At 51.3% G+C, this 18,786-nt stretch overlaps 1 protein-coding gene across 1 annotated transcript in view; it reads left to right on the plus strand.

Moving 5' to 3' along the window:
• NEURL1B (neuralized E3 ubiquitin protein ligase 1B) overlaps positions 1-18,531 on the plus strand; it is a 29,286-nt gene extending 10,755 nt beyond the window's left edge. Inside the window, exons 2-5 of the mRNA XM_014312248.2 lie at positions 9,880-10,434; positions 13,136-13,843; positions 14,762-14,887; positions 15,655-18,531. Coding sequence (XP_014167723.2) covers positions 9,880-10,434; positions 13,136-13,843; positions 14,762-14,887; positions 15,655-15,899 — 1,634 coding nt within the window. The 3' untranslated portion in view covers positions 15,900-18,531. The remainder of the gene's footprint in view (positions 1-9,879; positions 10,435-13,135; positions 13,844-14,761; positions 14,888-15,654) is intronic.
• The last annotated feature ends 255 nt before the right edge of the window (positions 18,532-18,786 follow it).

An 18,786-nucleotide genomic window follows, 5' to 3' on the forward strand; every position in this document is an offset into this window, starting at 1 on the left:
ATGCATGGAAAGTCAAGCTCAGTTGCCACTATCGCTCTTCAAATCTTTTTTTTTTTAATTTTCCCTGTGTCACAAGCTGCCCTCGTGGTGCAGTGCCTGTCTGTAGGGGATGGGTGGGTTTCCTGCATCAAGGAGACAACAAAATGATTTCCCTCTTTGTGTTCCTGTCCAGAGGAACACATGGATGGGCTGAGGGAAGGATGTGCTGAGTCCCAGGGCTCTTTCCATGAGCGCTGCATTGAAACCATGGCGTGGAGTGGAACTGCAGCTCCGAGGATGTTCAAAGGGAATGCATGCCATCCTTCAATTTCATTAAAGGCCATTAACATTGGAATGACATGGTCACTATTTATAAATCCTTGGAGCAGATGACTTGGTGCAGCTGGCCAGGAGAAAAGGCTCAATGGAAACAGGGAGTTTATTTGCATTAATGGTCCTTCTGTGCTGCTCTGGCAGCAGGAGGAGGCTGAGGGCATGGACCATTTCAAAGTCAGTGATTATGGCAGGCACAAATCCTTATAACTCTTCAACAAATCCCAGTCCTGGCTGGAGAAGGAGAGCACCAGAACGAAGCTTTTGGACCAATGTGTTGCTCTGAAAACCTAAGCTGTTTATCCTCTCTGTGGGGCAGGAGATGTCTTGGAAGTGAGAAATGAATGCAGAGGAACTGGGGGCAAGGAGACCAAGGCAGGTTTTTTGATCTGTGAAGAATATTCTGTGACATTTGCTGTGCAGAGGAACAGGTCAGGGGCAGGGGATGGGTCTCAGAAAGAGAGGGGCCCAGCAGCACTCCCTGACAAAGGAACTTTTTGGGGTCTCTTGGGTTGCTCTTAGGCTGGGTCTGTACTCTCACCTTGGACCCTATTTCTGTATGAATTTAGGAAATCTAAGCAGAGCCCAGCCACCCCAGAGAACACGAGGGTTTTGTTCACATCTCTGCTCCTCTCTTCCCATCTTGGGGTCTCCAGCTGTGATCATTCCTCCCAGACCAGCCTTTCCAGCCTCAAGTGTTGCATATTTTAACGCCCTCTCTGCTTTCTGGTGCACATTGGCTGTTTCTGAAAAACAACAAAAACAATAAATCACAGAAATAAATGTTTTAATCCCCAACTGACAATCACCAAGCATTTAGATTCGGAAAATATTCAGTCTTCCAACCGAGTGATGATCATTTCCAACCTAGCATTCCTCAGAAACCATTTGTGGAGTTGCTTTAAGAGCCGTCAGCTGCTCACTTCTTGCTGCTTTTGGTCACCTCCCAAAACACTGTGATGAACTCAGAGAAGATAAAGTGAGGTGAGCAGACCTCTGCTCTCCTCCAGCTAAGCTCCACTTTCTAAAGAAGGTAACAATTCTGCAGACCCATAATACATCAAGTCAGGGGCAGGGGTTTGCTTTGCTGGTGTAGGAACTCGTGTGTGTCGCACATGCAGCTGATTAGTGAGAGCACAGCCCAGAAATCCCCACTCAGAGCTGCAGTGAGAGTGGCTGGCTGATCATTTCTGACGGGATGTTTTTATCTTTAGCCAGTAGCCAAGAGTTCCAGCGAGTTGTGCAGGATGGCTCTCAAACCCCTGCCATGTCTGGGCGCTGTCTGGCTTTGGGAGCCACACGAGCCAGACTTGGGTGTCGAGCCCTGGAGCAGCCCAGGAGGAGCTGTGCCCTTTCCAGGGCTCCTCATCCATCACACAGCTGCTTTCATCGCTTGCACTGCAGGACTTAAGCAGGGATTATGGCATGAACCCTGCCTTTCCTCCATCCCGCTCGCTCTGTCTCTCATTAACCAGCTCTAAGAATTTCTTACTCGAGTTGCAGACTCATTGACCCAGATTCCCTAATAATACAGGGAAGAGGAGATTTTTTTTTTCCCAGTGCTTAATCGCTGGCTTCTGTGTATACTGAGTGCTATTTATATGCAGAAGGACTAAAAGCCTGTAATAAAGATGGGGCCAACTTTGCAGCAAAATTCCTGCGTGCCCAGAGCAGGAGTCACAACAGGGCAGAAGCAGAGGTGAGTGTGGGTGGATGTTCCCATCCTTGCAGACCCAGCAGGAGTTTTTTTTTGGGGGGAGCAGCCCTTGCTTTCACAGCCTGATCCACCAGTATTGGTTTAGCTCAGGGCTCCCCAGTTTGCTCTGGAAATGCTTCTCCATCCAAGTCATGCACTGGCTTTCCTTGTGGCATATTTGATTTCTTCTACCACTGAAAGCAAAGCCAAGCAGAAGAATATTATCTTGTATATATAATTATTATATTATATTATATTATATTATATTACATTGCATTACATATAGAATTATATATTTATATAACTCTCCTGGTTATCCCCAAATCTCCTCATGGCAGCAGCATTGAAGCCAGAAGATGGGGAGTGCAGCTGAAACTCTGTCGTGTCCCTCCCAGGAACCACCAGCTGGCTCAGGGCAGAAAATAAACCATGACAGAAGCTCTGCTCCAAGGATGGAAAGTGCTGATGGCAAATCCTCCACAACCTAGAAGAGCCCCAGAGGCTGAGGAAAGCCTGGCAGGAATATTCTCCCATATATATATATATGGGAGAATATTCCTGCCAGGCTTTCCTCAGCCTCTGGGGCTCTTCTAGGTTGTGGAGGATTTGCCATCAGCACTTTCCATCCTTGGAGCAGAGCTTCTGTCATGGTTTATTTTCTGCCCTGAGCCAGCTGGTGGTTCCTGGGAGGGACACGACAGAGTTTCAGCTGCACTCCCCATCTTCTGGCTTCAATGCTGCTGCCATGAGGAGATTTGCGGATAACCAGGAGAGTTAAGGCTTGGTCTTGGCTTTCTTTTCAGGGCACTTGCTCTTTTATGGGATGTGGCTGAGCTTTGGTGTGAGCTCCTCACTGCAAGAAAAGGGTTTAAGTTGAAAGGAGCAGCAATGCAGGAGCTCTTTGCCTGAGGACACACAGGAGGTGGAGCAGCCTGGAAAATACAGGGAGACAGGAGGTGGAGCAAGCTGGAAATTACTGCAAGGTCCTGCTGGAGTTGCCTTTGCTGGTTTGAGATAGGATCAGAGCTAAAGGATTTTGACTAATGCTATTGGCAAATACCTCTTTGTTTTCATGGAGGTACATCTAGAAGTCCAGAATGAATATGTCATTAGCTCCTGCCTGTAAAAAAAAATGGATTTTAGCATTTAAAAAAAATCCCCCATAAAATGTTTGATTTGAAGCATTAGAGGGTTTTCTTGTGGAGACAAGCCCGACTTGATTTTGTGAGCTAAAGTCAATCCCTGTTCTCTGCCAGGGATTTTTCTGAACTGTTCTGCAGTGAGACATGATGTATGTCCATGAGATACGTGCATTGAGAGTTACCTCTGTGCCACAACACAGCTTCTTTAAATGGAAAAGTGGCTTTTGTTTGTCTTTTCTCCTCCCCTCCTTCACAAGTGTTTCTTCAAAAATTTCACATTTCCTGTAATTCATCACAGGCTCTTCAGTGTCCCCTTAACCCCTCAATTTTTGTGTCACTCTCTTGCAAATGAACCTTTTCTGAATTCTCTGGAAGTTTCTTTCAGGTTAGAAGACATTACATCAGAACAGACCTCCAGACTGGTCGTGCAAACCATAGGAATTTACACAGGGGGGTTTATTAATTGAATTTTCCAGTGTTTGAGCCAGCAGGACATTCAGAAATGAGGCAGATTTTTTTTTTGTTGGATTTGGTAGCCCAGCTTTCCAAATCCACACCACTGAGCGTGGAATAGGCCACCCCAGTGCTTCCCACAGAGCTCCCTGACACATTTTCTGTATTAAAAAAAAAGAAAGAAAGAAATGTCTAGACAGCTCACTAAATTTATATGTGAGCAGATTTGTATCTCTTGTCCTCAGAAGATAAGATCGTGTCGGAGCAGAATCCTGTTTGGTGCTGCTGGGGATGTTTGGTGTCTGCAGTAACAGCCTCCCCTGCCTCTTCCAGCCTCCCAGTGGCTCCAGCCATGGAGATGCTGTGCTGATGCCTCAGGTTTCAGCTTTTATATTTTTCAGATTCTGTGCTGCTTTAGTTTGTACTTCTGAGCTTCACATTATGGGATGGTGAGCTCTGTGCACAGAGCAGGGAGACAAAACAATTCCTGCTCCAGCTGGGCACCAAGGACAAACGATCCAAATCTCAGCCCCAGAGCACAAACCCCGTGGGCTGGAGAGAGAAAAACAAGCAGGGTGGGACTGCAGGGGCTAAAGCTGGAATGGGACAATGAACTGCAAGGTGCAAATGGAGCAGAACTGATCCCAGGGAGAGACCCCGGGAGCGCTCGTGCATTTTGGGGCCATTTTGGTTCATCTTGGGTGCAGCCCTGGCTGGGCTCTTGTGCTGCCCAAGGTGCATCCATGGAGGAGATGCTTTTAATAAATCCCTGCTTTATTCTTTAGCTCTGTCCAGCCTCTGTTCTAGCTCAGCCTTCCCAAGGCATCAGTGGGATGAGGACTTTGAGGATGTGCTTTGACTGGAGCACGCTGGGATTGACTGAGATTGTTCCCACCACTCGCTGTCACGCCGTGAACTCACCTTTCGTGTCCCCACCTGTTGGGATTTTCCTGTCACAAAGCAAACTCCACCTGCCCCTGTCTGCAGACACCCTGTTCAATGTGCAGCAGCAGCCACCTGAGTATCTGCTGGGATAGGAGGAGGTTCAGATAAAGCAGAGCCCATAAAGATAAGCCGTGGGTGTGTCTGGTGGATTCCCTTTCACCGGGCACGAGGCTCCAGAGATGGATTTCAGGCTGCATGCTGCTGCCTCTCAGGAGGTTTTCAGCCTCTTCTCTGAACCTCTCAGCCTTTCTCTGAACCTCTCAGCCTTTCTCTGAACCTCTCAGCCTTCTCTGACCAAGGGCAGAGCGTGCTCCCTCAGCATGAGCTGTCAACTGTGGATGGTCCCAGTAATTTTCCCTCTCTGTGTCCACTGCACAGCCCTGTTTGGCACCAAACTGCTCCTTGGGATCCTGTGGGTCTTTTTGTCATGGATTCACTTGGGAAAGGCCCTCAGGAGCAGCCTGTGGGAGCCAGGGAATGTCGCTGATGCAGACCATGGATTTACCGGTGACGCATGAGGATGCAGCGCTCTCCTCCTCCTCCTCCTGTCAGGCTGCTCTCGCTGTAGCTCTGCTCTCCTTCAGCATTATTCCCTTCTCCACCATTTTAGGGGTATTATTCCTGCCTGGCTTGCCAGGGCAAGTGAAGACAGGATGGATCTGGCTCGAGGTCACTCCCCAGCTGAGCAGCCTCCTCCATCCCACGCCCCAGGGAGAGCAGCAGCCTCAGACAGGGCTCTGGAGCTGAATTCTGTCTGCTGCTGTCAGTGGGATTACAGTGCCACTGCAAACAAATGGGTGAAAAAAATGTTTATTTTTAGAACTGGAACCATGATAAATATGTGGAATTTGTCCAGGGTCTGCCTGCTGTACCTTTTTGAAATGCAAAGTGCATGTCTGTTAAAATACCTCTCCAAAGGTCAGCATAACCTCTGGAATGAGTGTGCTGGCCTTTTGGAAAGCAGGTGAAGCTTCAGATGAGAGCACGGCCCCCAGAACCCAAATCTGCCTCAGTGTCATCTGACACCACAAGGATGGAAATGCTGCCTTGCCAAAAGGGTTTATCCTTCAGTGAGGAGCCTCAGACCATTCCTCACCCTTCACTTCAGCTTTTCCTTCCATTTTCCTGCCTTTTATATTTGCTGGTGTGTTTGAGGGATGTGCTGTGAGTGTCATGTTTGAAACTGGTGAGAGTGGGGATGAAAAATGGAAAACTGGAATAAAAAGAGGGATGGAAGCTCAAGGCATCCCTCAGTGGGTTTGTGTCCCCTGTGGTGATGCAGGCTTGCAGGGCTCAGGGGTTGGAGTGTTTGAGAACCTCACATTTTTCCATCCTTTTAGCCGCCCATGAGGTGGAGGAATGGTGTTACTCTCGTTTAGACAGAGAAGTGAGGCAGAAAGAGAAGAAATTACTTGCTCCCAAGAGTTGTGGGAATCTCACAGCTGAAGGAAAAACAAAAAGAGTTGGCGTAGCTCTTCACTGCCTGTCAGGCACCCTGGGCAGGGTGGCACTTGTGCCACGAGCTTGGCTGTGTCATCCCACTTTGGGGTGGGAATGCACAGCGGGGAGAGGAGAAGCTCTGGAGCAATAGCAGAGGGAATAAACACGAGCCAAGCTGTGGAAGCCGAGCTGCAAATTAGGGCAATTCAAAGGCACAGTTGAAAGGCACAAACATCCTGTTGAGCTTGGAGTCCCCGTCAGCACCTAATGAGTAAAGCACATGGCCCAGCTCAACCCCAGGCGTGTTTCAGTGGGAAAGCTCTGCCTCCCTGCCTCGGGTGGTGGCAGGCTTTATTCCACAGGCAGGTGTTCATGTGAAGGGGGGACAGCGTTATAAATAAATTATCCCTTCATTTCCGTCCCAGCGTTTCCTATTGTTTAGCCACAATATGCTTTCCTGTTTTTTGAAAACAAAACAAAACAAAAAGCGCCAGTCCTCCTCTGGCAGGGTGGACCCAAAGCTGTGTTTGGAGTGGGTGCCAGTGTCCTTGCTGTCCTGTCACTCGTGCTGGTGCCACTGGCACTGACACCTTGGTCCTCTGTGCCTTCTGAGAGGGGCAGGAGAAGAACCGGCCTGGGAGCAGTGCCAGGGCATCACATCCCTGGCAGGAGCCTCTTCTCCATCAGGGGGATGTGGGAGGAAGGCTGGTGCTGCAGTGGCATTGGGAACAAGGGGATTTTGGGGATAGCAGAGAGGAGAACAAAATCTGTCTTCCCTCCTTCCTCCTGCTGGCCAACGTGGGGCATTGAGGCCATGGCACTTGCAACAACAGGAGGGTTGTTGTTAACCATTTTACAAACAAAAAGCAGCTCAGTGGGTTATAAAATGAGGGTTTATCTGTTTGGAAAGGCTGTTGCCCAGCCAGGCAGGGTGTGAGGTGGCACAGAGCCCACCCCATCCCTCAGGAGCCCCTTGGGATCCATCCCAGCTCTGCTGGACCCAGGTCCCACCTGAAGGGCACAAAGGCTGTGTGAATGCACATGGAAAAAGGGGTGCTGTGACGGGGGGCAAGGCCAGGAGAGGCTTCACCCTGCCCTGTGCTGGCTGGGTCCCTGCCTGGAGCTCCCAGACCCCGCTCCCTTGGCAGCAGCTCTGTTTGTCAGGAGTGCTGACAGGCACACACACATGGAGCAGCACCCACATGAGCACGGGTGGGCCGTGCTGGGAGCAGCCATTTCTGCATTTTAGCTCTTCAGCAGGCAAGGAATGAGATTCCTCCTGGAAATACAGAAAGAAATGTCCCTTCCTGGGGAACCCTGCTGTGCTGGGGCCTGGCCTGCAGTGCTGCTGGGGGCAGAGGTGCTGTGCTGGGCAGGGGGATGGAGCACCTGGGGAGGATTTTCCCTTCCCCATCTGCTCCAGGGCTCTTTTCCATAGCCCTAGCATGGAACTGGCACCCTCCCCTCACTGGCTGAGAGCAAGGATGTATTAATTTCCACTGGTGTTTGACAGGATTAACCATTGCACAGCGACTGTCACGTGCAGGACAAACCAAGAGACAAAACACCTTTTGATTGTTATTTATATCTTACTGCAAACAGGAGCTTTTTGCCTTCATAGCCCTTTGACTCCTCTAACAAGTGCCTGATTTGAAGGGCGAATCCTATGCTCAGATCTTGCTGCAACCTCTCTTCTCTTTGCTCAGTGCCTTAGTGCAGGTCCCAGCCTCTCACTGCCCTGTCTGCTCTGGTTTTGCTTCCAAATAAAAGCTGCCACCACTGCAGCCCTCCTGCCAGCTCCCCCAGCTGAGCTCCCAGGATCTTCTGGTGTTTTTTTCCAACAGAAAGAAATGACAGAAAATCCTTCCCTTGTCACGAAGCAAAGCCTGGGGTTACACACAGGGAGGGAGCAGCTTGAAGGAAGGGCCTGGCAGGTGGCTGCTAAAGCTCCAAGCATGGCAAAAAGTGTTCAGAATAATTGTGAGCATGTGATGGGGTTTTATATTTAACAGGATGGCTTTGGGCATTCAGGATGTGTTCCATTTTTGCTTTAAACATCTACAGAGCCAGGTGCAGAGACAGGAGGAGAGGTGGAGTGGGTGGGGAATGGGGAGACCAAATTCCCTGGAACATCGTGGTGGTGGTGGGAGCCCAGGACCTGGAGCAAGTCCCCATGTGCTCAGGGATATGCAAAGGACATTGTCTCCACCTCAGGGAGCTTCTAGCTAAGGTTTAAGATTCAAACTTGAGCTGTTTTTCATTTCTGCTTCATGGCTGTGTGAAGCTCACTTTAGGTCCCAAATCTGCTTTTCTTGAAGTCGGTGTCAGAATTGCTATTGACTTTAAATGCTGCAAGATCTCACCCATCAGTTCTCCTTCTCCCATCTGTAAAAGGAGGATGGCAGGATTTCTGTGCCATCTGCGGTGCTGTGAAGCTGAAAACAATCATCATTTATAAAGTGCTTTGGGCTCAAATGGGAGCTTCTGGGTAAAGGCAAGGATGAAATGTTCCTGAATGTGCCAGTTGCATCTGATATCTGAGCCAGGGGCTGCGTTGAAGGCTTAGGAGGAACAGTCTGGTGTTGCAGAGGTGCTCCAGCTGCTGAATGTCTTGGATTATTTGTGCTGGTCAAAAGTTCCTGTTCATCATTACAAAATCAGGGCACAGAGGAGCTGGTGGCTGCATGTCCCACAAAAATCTCCTAAAACCCATGCTCACCTCGAGCATCTGTGATTTTTAGCAGCCACAATCCTCAGAGCTCCTGTCTCTGGCCACCATGTGAGTTATCAGCATGTGCACTGCAAGGAGGAAGCTCAGAGCTGCAGATGTTGGGCTTTTTCTGAGGGCAATAGGAAGCATCTGATGGGAACAAAGGACGTTCCTTCCTCTCCAGCTTTGCAGGGAAGCTGCCTAACCTTGCTTGACACGTTTTTGCAGAAAGCTGAGGGCCAAACTGGTCAGCAAAGAGCAGGTTGTGGCTGAGCGTGCTGTGTTAAGGTGAAACATTGAGGGGCTTGGAACACAAGCCATGTGAGGAACAACTGGGGGAGCTGGGGGTGTTTAGTTTGGAGAAAAGGAGACTCAGGGGTGACCTCATCACTCTCTACAGCTCCCTGAAAGGTGCCTGTGCTCAGCTGGGGCTGGGCTCTTTCTCCAGGTAGCACTGACACAACCAGAGGACACAGCCTCAAACTGCACCAAGGGAAATTAAGGTTGGATGTTAGGGAAAAGGTTTTTACAGAAAGGGTGATAAAGTTCTGGAATGGCTGCCCAGGGAGGTGGTGGAGTCACCATCCCTGGGTGTGTTTAACAAAGCCTGGATGTGGCACTGGGGGCCAGGGTTGAGTTGAGGTGTTGGGGCTGGGTTGGACTCGATGATCTTGAAGGTCTCTTCCAACCTGGTCATTCTATGTGTGATTCTGTGCGATTCTGTGAGATTCTGTGTGATTCTGTGAAGTCTGTGATTCTGTGAGATCCTGTGAATTCTGTGAATTCTGTGTGATTCTGTGAGATTCTGTGTGTGATTCTGTGAAGTTCTGATTCTGTGATTCTGTGTGATTCTCCATGATTCCGTGAATTCTGTATGATTCTGTGATTCTGTGAATTCTGTGATTCTGTGTGATTCTGTGAGATTCTGTGTGTGATTCTGTGAAGTTCTGATTCTGTGATTCTGTGTGATTCTCTATGATTCCGTGAATTCTGTATGATTCTGTGAATTCTGTGATTCTGTGAGATTCTGTGAGGTTCTGATTCTGTGATTCTGTGAATTCTGTGAGATTCTGTGTCATTCTGTGAGAGATCCCGTGACACTCCATCTCTTGTCAGAGCGCTGCAAATCCCGCCCAGCTGAGCCAATCCCTGCTGACATCTGTATTTTTATCCCTTTGCAGACACGAGCCACCAGGCGCGCTCGGTGTCCAGCCGTCCCTACTACAGCCTGCCCAACAGCAGCAGCCATGAGCGGCGCTCGGTGCTGGCCCTTGCGCGCTTCCACTCGCAGGCCAAGGGCAAGAACGTGCGGCTGGACGCGCACTCGCGCCGCGCCACGCGCAGGAACAGCTTCTGCAACGGTGTCACCTTCACCAACCGGCCCATCCATCTCTACGAGAAGGTGCGCCTCAAGCTGGTGGCCGTGCACCACGGCTGGAGCGGGGCCCTGCGCTTCGGCTTCACCATCCACGACCCCTCGCAGATGAGCTCCGAGGAGATACCAAAGTACGCCTGCCCCGACCTCGTCACCCGCCCCGGCTACTGGGCCAAGGCTCTGCCCGAGAGGTTTGCGGTCAGGGACAATATCTTGGCCTTCTGGGTGGACCGGCACGGCAGGGTCTTCTACAGTATTAACGATGAGGAGCCCATCTTGTTTCACTGTGGTATTAAAGTTTCCGGGCCTCTTTGGGCGCTCATAGACGTCTATGGAATTACCCACGAAGTGCAAATTCTAGGTGAGTGTGTCTTTGTGGCCTGTGGGCTGCTCTTCTGCTTGCTCTCTTCTGCTGCATAATCTGTGTGAGCATTTCTATGGGACACTTAAGAAAATTAATTTGCTGTTGGTTTTGTACCTCCAATTAATCATTTTTCCTCTGCCAGCAGTAGCAATATATTCCAGAGATGGCAGTGATGAAAGTCCTAAGGCTGCACATTATGGGAAGGGATAAATGGAGATCTTTACCTGTAATTCCACTCAGCTTTCCCTGAGCTGGATGTGCTGCTTTGGCATGGAAAAACATGGAGCAAGGAGGTGCTGCTGAGCTGCATGTGCTGCTTTGGCATGGAAAAACATGGAGCAAGGTCCCAGGGACTGAGGAGACAAAAAGGACCAGTTGTGACTTTGTCTATTCTTTCCCAGCTATCAGTTACTGCCAGTCCATTGGAAAACTACCAGTCATTGCCCAAGAGTTTCCTGGAGCCCTTCCTCAGCCCCTCTCTCTGCTCTTGGCCGTGGTCCCACCCAGGCTGGCAGTTTGAGGGGCTGTGTTGGCACTGTGGCCCTTCCCTGGCACAGGGACATCACTCAGACCCCTGGAATCAGGTGGAGTCTGGCTGGTTTACAGCCTCATCCGTAGGGCTGCAAGAGGGGATGAATCAGTTCCCATTAGCAAGCCCAGCTAATGGCCAGGGAATGATTTTCCTTTTGAGGCTTTTACAGCTTTGAAATTTCTAATTAATTCAGCGTTAGATGGAGTGTTTGAACTGGGCTGCACCACAGGGAACACTTTTAAAATCCAAGAGAGTTGCCCTTTGCCGGAGGCTCCTCAGAGCTGATGGAGTTTTAACAGCCCAAGCCAGCTGCACCTGTCCCAGGGGATGGTGCTGCCAGCCTGGCATGGAGCAGGCACCAGGGATGAGCTGTGGAATGGTGAGTCCAGAGGGCAGGCAGCTCCATCACACATCCTTCTGAACAGTGCCAATTACTTTACAGGCGAGAAGGCCACACATAAACAATGCTTTTCCCTGTCTGCTGTGCCTCCAATGTGTAATTAAACCTCACCAGCAGCTTGTCCTGTAATTGCAGTTGTGACACACTCCAGCCTCTGGTGCTCGTCACAGAGGAGGAGTGTTTGCTGTATTGGCCAAGGCAGCTGCTTCACCAGAGCTCTCCTCTCTCCTCATTAAATTGGAGTTTGAAAAATAAAATGCAGCTTCTTTCTGCTCCCCACCTCCAGTCCTGCCTGCAGCATCCAAGAGTTCCCAGTGAAAAACTCAGGCTGAGAGCACCTGTACTCTGCTGGGAGTTTTCTTTATTAAAATACCAAACCCCCCACACTGCCCCAGGAGTCACGGCCATGCTCAGCCACCTAGGGCACCAGGGGACCTGAATTCCTTGCTTGAGGGTGTGCTTGTCTCTGCCTCATCCTCCTAAAATGTTGTGAGTTGAGAAAATTGTGAAATACAGTTCTGAGCCGTAAAATGCATCTTTCAGCATCATAATCACAGAATGGTTTGGGCTGGAAGGGATCTTGGAGATCATCTCATTCCAACCCCCTGCCATGGGCAGAGACGCCTTCCACTATCTCAGGCTGTTCCAAGCCCTGTCCAACCTGGCCTTGGACACTTCCAGGGATGGGATATCCATCATGAAGTTTGGACGTGTCTGACTCCTCTGTGGGAGCATTTCTTGCCACACGAGCTATGCTGGCTGAGAAGGAGCTGCTCCAGCCATCAGCCCACCCCAGCGGCCTCTCCTTCCTGGGTTTCTGAGCAAGGCAGGTTCTGCTTTGCAGCTGCTGGGTGGATTTGGATATTTTTCCTTTGCCAGAAGCCTGGGCATTCTCTCCTCCAGGGAGCAGGCAGTGCTGGTGCTGGGCTGCTTCACCCCTCTCCATCTCTGGGAAGACCAGGAGTCATTCACACAGACTCTTAAATTCCACATGCTCTGACTTTGCTCAGTGCATTAAACCTTTCAGAGTGAAGTGTCCAGGCTGCCCCAGCAGGGCTGGAGGTAGAAGGGAGAACACTCCCAAACTTTCCCACACCTTTACATCACTCCCAAGCCTGGCATGACTCAAGTGGAAACCTGGGAAATTAATTAAGGATCAACATCCTGACTTTCCCTTTGCTGTGAAAAGGGAAAACAACTTTCTGCTGTAAAAGCTTTCTAACACCTGCAGGAAGTAGCTTTTGTGACAAGCTCTCCATTCAAAACCTCTGCAGGGCTGTGAACACCCCTGAGATATGAGGCTTGAAATGACCTCTCTGGGACACACCTGTGCCTGGACACAGGTGTAAGGCAATGACAAGGAGTGTGGAAAGAACATCCATTCATCCTTGAGTTCATCACTTGTGCACCTGTCTTGCACAAGACCTTGGGACAACAAAATATTGAGATTTTTTTTTTAAATAGTATAACCTCAGAGCTATCAGATCCTTCTGCTCAGAAAGCTGTAGGACCACATTGCTTTTCCCCATTTCCCAGTGCAGGGAGCTCCCAGATCACACAGGTAATTTGGAACACTTGTTTTTCCTGGCTGGTGCCAGATGCAGCCACTCTCTGCCTGCTCCACGCGTGACTCTGCACCAGGAGCTGTTCATTAGTGGTTGACCCGTGGCTGATTTTTCCTTATGGAGTCTGTAGGCTGCAATAACAGCTGTAAGCATAAAAGCAGGCGGTTGACTAAAGCCTCTGTGCCTGGGTTTCTCTCACAGACAGCATGTTTGCAGAGACCATGACCACTGCCCGGCTCAGCACCGCCCGGCTCAGCACCTGCCTTCCCCAGAGCAACCACGACTCGGCCAACTTCAACAACAACGAGCTCGAGAACAACCAAGTGGTGGCCAAAATTGCAAACCTGAACCTAAGCCGGGTACCAGGGCTTGGGACTGACAACCACATCATCCCCTGCTGCCCCAGCTGGCTGCAGCATGCCCAGGGAGTCCCGGCCTTCCTGGACACCGACCTGCGCTTCCACCCCACCCGCGGCCCCGACGTCACCTTCTCCCAGGACAGGATGGTGGCCTGCACCAACTGGCAGGAGAGCAATAGGACTTTGGTGTTTTCTGACCGGCCTTTGCACATCGGGGAGAGCCTCTTTGTGGAAGTAGGACACCTGGGGCTGCCCTACTACGGGGCGCTCTCGTTCGGCATCACCTCCTGTGATCCGAGCACTTTGCGGACAAACGAGCTCCCGGCGGATCCAGATTTTCTCCTGGACCGTAAGGAATACTGGGTGGTTTACAGGGCCTTCCCGGTGCTCAACAGTGGTGACATCCTCAGCTTCATGGTCCTGCCCAACGGAGAGGTGCACCACGGGGTCAACGGGGCCAGCCGGGGCATGCTCATGTGCGTGGACACCTCACAGTCCCTCTGGGTGTTTTTTACCATCCACGGTGTGATCAACCAGCTCAAAATCCTGGGTAAGTGCAGCCAACGGAGCACCTGGCTGGAGCAGGTTCCTGGGCCAGAAGCAGAGCTCTCACAGTGTTCACTGATGGGAGGATGCAGCTCCTTGTGTTTGCAAACAAGAGTGACAAAACATGGTGCCTGTCACAGAGATATGTGCAGCCTCTGTGATTCCCCCAGGAAAGGATGAGGCTTGAGAGATAAAAGAAGCAGCAGGCAGAGAGGCAGGGATGGCTGTGGGGGGCAGCAGTTTTTCAGTGGGTTTGTTTTTTGAAGGGAGTCTTTATAAAGAGGGGTGGTTGTGGGGGGCAGTGTTTTTCAGTGGGTTTGTTTATAGAAGGGATTCTTTATAAACTCCCTATTCCAGCCCACAGGTATTAAACTTCTGCTTTGGTAAGGATGGTGATTTTTATGGGCACAGCTCTGGTTTAAGCATGAGCAGTAATTGCTCCTGAAGCACTGCCACAGCTCAGGGATCAGCTGGCATTTCTGATCCATTGCTGGTGACCGGTTCCAGCCTTTCGCCTTTCCTTCTGTTAAAGATTCAATCAGAAAAGTAGATGTTAATGACTTTGTAAAGCAGGTTTTCTTCATCCAAAGCAATGGCTTTTCCCATTTGACAGTGTGATAGCCACACTGGAGCCCACTGCTGCTGGGGAGAGTGGGACCGTGGGGAAGTGGAAAGGCAAATATTGCATAACCTGGTGCTTGCTCCTCTGAAGCTGAACAGGCATCATACAAAGGCATAACGAGGTCCAGACCCTGGGCTCACATCCAGAATCTTGCCCTGTGTTGTTACCAAGGGGCAGCATTAGCTCAGGACTTGCCCTGAAGTCGCTGTGCAGGTGGGGTGGGGGCTAGTCAGCAGGCTGAGGGGTTTGGCCAGGTTTGGGGTGTCCCTCTGCGGGCTCAGCTCTCTCCTGTGTTCCCAGGCACGGTGCAGTCCAGCCCAGGGACGGTGTCTCCCTCAGGATCTCCTGGTGGCTCCCAGTATGACAGCGACTCAGACATGGCCTTCAGCGTCAACAGGTCCTCATCAGCCTCCGAGTCCTCTCTGGGTAAGGACAGCCAGCCTCAGCCCCAGGGAGGGGGGTTACCCCTCCTGCCAGGCCAACAGAAGGAATGGGAAGAAAACCCAGGGCTGGAAAGGTTTTCATGGCCTGGAGAAGGGCTGTGCGTTGGTTGTATCAGCCCCAGCGTGGCCAACAGGAGCAGGGCAGGGACTGTCCCCTGTGCTGGGCACTGCTGAAGCTGCACCTCAAATTGTGTCCAGTTCTGGGCCACTCGAGATGAGAAAGACATGGAGAAGCTGGAGCGTGTCCAGGGAAGGGAATGGAGCTGGGAAAGGGGCTCAGCCTGGAGAAAAGGAGGCTCAGGGGACCCTTGTGGCACTGCACAACTCCTGACAGGAGGGGACAGCTGGGGGTTCAGGCTCTGCTCCCAGGGAACAGGGACAGGATGGGAGGAAACAGCATCTAGTTGCACCAGGAGTGATTTAATTTAAATATCAGGAATAATCTCTTTATGGAAAGGGTGGTCAAGTATCGAACAAGCAGCCCAGGGAAGTGGTGCAATCACCATCCCTACAAGTGTTCAGAAAATGTGTGTATGTGGCACCTGCCCCATGTGTAGAAAAGGGATAGCAGGCTCTGCCCAGAGCTGTGACTGCTGCACGTTGGGATTCATTTGGCCAAAGAACCAGGCAATGGCTAAGGACATCCTTAAACTTGCCTTAAGTGTGTCACACAATGTCAGCTCTGCCCCATCCCGGTTGGGTTGACTAAGCGACCCTAAACAACCTCATTTCCCCCCTTTTCTTTTGCAGTGACTGCTCCCAGCTCCCCTTTGAGCCCCCCCATCTCTCCTGTCTTCTCCCCTCCGGAGCCATCGGGCAGCAAGAACGGGGAGTGCACCGTGTGCTTTGACAGCGAGGTGGACACGGTGATCTACACCTGCGGACACATGTGCCTCTGCAACACCTGTGGTCTTAAGCTGAAGAAGCAGCTCAACGCCTGCTGCCCCATTTGCCGACGGGTCATCAAAGATGTGATTAAAATTTACCGTCCGTAGGGGCTGCAGGAAGGGGGAACGCCGCTAGCAACCCACGCCTTTCCGTCCCTGCTTCTGGGTTATCGTGCTGGTCAGTCGTTATCCAGTGGCTCGTTATCTGTGTTTCCTTATTTGACTGCTAGGGCGCAATTCAGGGAGCAAAGCTGAGGATTGTGTGGGGCCCGGGACCCGAGCCAGCTGCAAATGAGAAATTTCCCCTGCAAAGGCTCTTTTTAATCTCCTCCTGCTGCGGGGGAGGCTCGCTGTGCTGTGGGTTCAGACTGGGAGGTTGTCACTTGGGCAGTGCCAGGTGCCACTGGGCAGTGCCAGGTGTCACTGGGCTTCCCAACCCTAAAACCCGACAGCTCTGGGCTGCTGCCAGGGGCTTGTGCTGTGGTGGAGTTAAAATGGGACGAGGCCCAGCAGGAGGGTTCAAAGTGGACAGAAATGATCTGGAGATGTCATGTAAGGAGAACCAGCTCAGGCCAAATAGTGGCACAGCCAGGTTGTCACTTATTGGGGTTCTGTCCCCATGAACAGGCTCATGGGGACATGGAGGAGCTGGTCTGGGCTTAGATAATGCAGATTTTTCTTTCTGAGGCAGAACAGGGACTTCTGGCCATGGAGGCTGAGAGCCAGGGAGCTGCCCTGGGGTAGCAGTGAGGAGAATGAGCCCACGCAGAGCCCCTGCAGTGATGGAGCTGCAGGGAGCTGGCAGGGGCACCTCGGGCACTGCCCTGCTGCCTTCTGAAGCCATAAATGCAGCCTGGGGGTGACAGGGGTGTGTGGGTGGGACACTGCAGTGGTGGCTTTGTCACCTGCAGGCACACGCCCCTGCACTTTGCTCTGCCCTCCTGGAGGTGGCACAGCTGCTGTGTCACCTCTCCTGACTGTCACCTGTGCTACACCTTCCCCTGCAGCCAGTGCCGTGGCAGGGCTCAGCCTTCCTCCCACCCCACCATGGGGATTTTTGGAGGCTCTGGTGAGAAATTAATTTCTGACCCAGTCCCATCAGGCTCACCTTTATTTCTGGGGACTGTATTTGCTGATTTTACCTGTTCTTGCTTTCCCAGCACAGCTCCCAGCTGCCTGCACACTGGGTCTCAAATGTACCTGAGACCTTGCTGAGAAAAACAGGGACTATCTCACTTGGTTTTACTGAGGAGGAGAGAAAAAGGCTGTGAGGCTGAATCTGATGGTGGGAATTCAAAGGTAAATGGGTTTTAGGTGTAATGTCAGCTGCAGGCAGCACCTGATTGTTCAGTACCAGGGCTGGTGTAAGGAGCTCAGCATCCTCCTCCCTGATGCTCCAGTCTCTGTCCTTTGCCCATTGCACAGCCCTGTCCTGTCCTTCAGCCCCAGCCTGGCCAGTTTCCAGCTGCTTCAGGCTCATAAAGAGGGAAAAAAGATGGAAATGGGAGGATGAGAGGAGCTGTGTCCCTGCAGCTCGGCGACCGTGTGCTACCAAGTGCACAAGAACAGCTCTTCAGAAAGGTGCAATTACCACATTTTAGTCTGGAAAAGGGAAAAATTGAATAATAACTCCTGTACATTTTAGAGCTTCTGGGCACAGAGGGAGCCTGAGGGATGTCTGGCTATTCCCTCTCTCCTCCAAGGCTCTGGGTGCCTGGTGCTGCTGCCCAGGTGGGGGCTTGGCTGTGCCAGGAGAGCTGGGTTTGGCTACTGGCCTGTGCCAGCCCTGTGCCACCCTGTGCCACGCTGTGTCACGCTGCCAGCTGGGAGGCCACAGCCAGGGAGCAGCTCATCCTCCTCCTGCAGTGGGCTGTGCTCACAGGGCACCCAGAAACCTTTTGTTTTTTCCTTGGAGTGCTGATGAACATTTTTATTGAGTGCATCAGGAGAGGCTGCTGTGACCTCTCAGCCATGGCCCTGCACGAGGGCCCAACAGCTTTGCAGAGCCCTTTTTGGAGACCTTTTTGGTGCCACTGGCTGTGCCACCACCCTCAGCAGAGCCACTGCAGCTTTCACTCCCACCTTTCCCCAAGGAGGAGCCAGGGCACATTCCCTGCATCTGGAGCTTTTCTGGACCTCCCAGCTGTCCTCCACCCCAGGGAGCACAGGCTCTGCACTGCCAGGGATGTCCCAGCCCCCAGCTGGCAGATCCAGGTGCAGCTGTGGGCAGTGGGCACAGCAGTGCCAGGGTGTGTCAGCCTGCCTGGGCACTGCCAGCCATGGGAAGCCTTTCCCTGGGGAGGAATTCAAGGAGAGCTGTTGGAATGCCCAGCCTGGATCAGGTCTGGGCCATGCCCAGGGTGCTGTCGCAGCTCCAGGGGTGCCCTTGGGTCACTGCTCCCAGTGACAGCAGCGGGGCAGAGCCCCCTTGCTCGGTGCCACCTCAGGGCCTCCATCAGCCTGGCTGGGGTTGTTTTGGTGTAGCTCTGTTTTGTATTTTTAAGCCAGCAAGGAGAAACACCGAATCCACCCCAGGAGCTGTTCAGGACACTTTGCAGAGGCTGAATTTTTGCTGTAGCAGCCAAAACCAGTTTGTAAGAAGGGGCAGCACCCAGTGAGGCCAGCAAGGAACCAAGAGGGATGGGAGACCAGTGGACCTGTGGCCCTGCTTATCCAAGAGCAACAGGAATTTTCCAAAATAGGCCTCAAAAAAGAAAAAAAAAAAAAAAAGAAAAAAAAATATTTCCAGGAAAAGGTAGCCTCTTACAGATTTCATTGTTAGTATTCGTATTGCTATTTTTTTTAAACAGTCCAATGATATATGATTTGTACAGAAGATCTGTTTGTGCCTTATAAGGGTGTCTGTGCACTTTTTATCCTTTTTAAAGCAACTTTTAAAAAGAAAAAAAAAAAGATGGGGGGAGAAAACCAACACAGATCAATGGTAGTTTTATAGAATTTTGTGTTCACTGAGAATCCTGCTTTATATATATAT

Source organism: Geospiza fortis, unplaced genomic scaffold (assembly GCF_000277835.1).
Source record: "Geospiza fortis unplaced genomic scaffold, GeoFor_1.0 scaffold55, whole genome shotgun sequence".
In the NCBI taxonomy this organism is placed as follows: Eukaryota; Metazoa; Chordata; class Aves; order Passeriformes; family Thraupidae; genus Geospiza; species Geospiza fortis.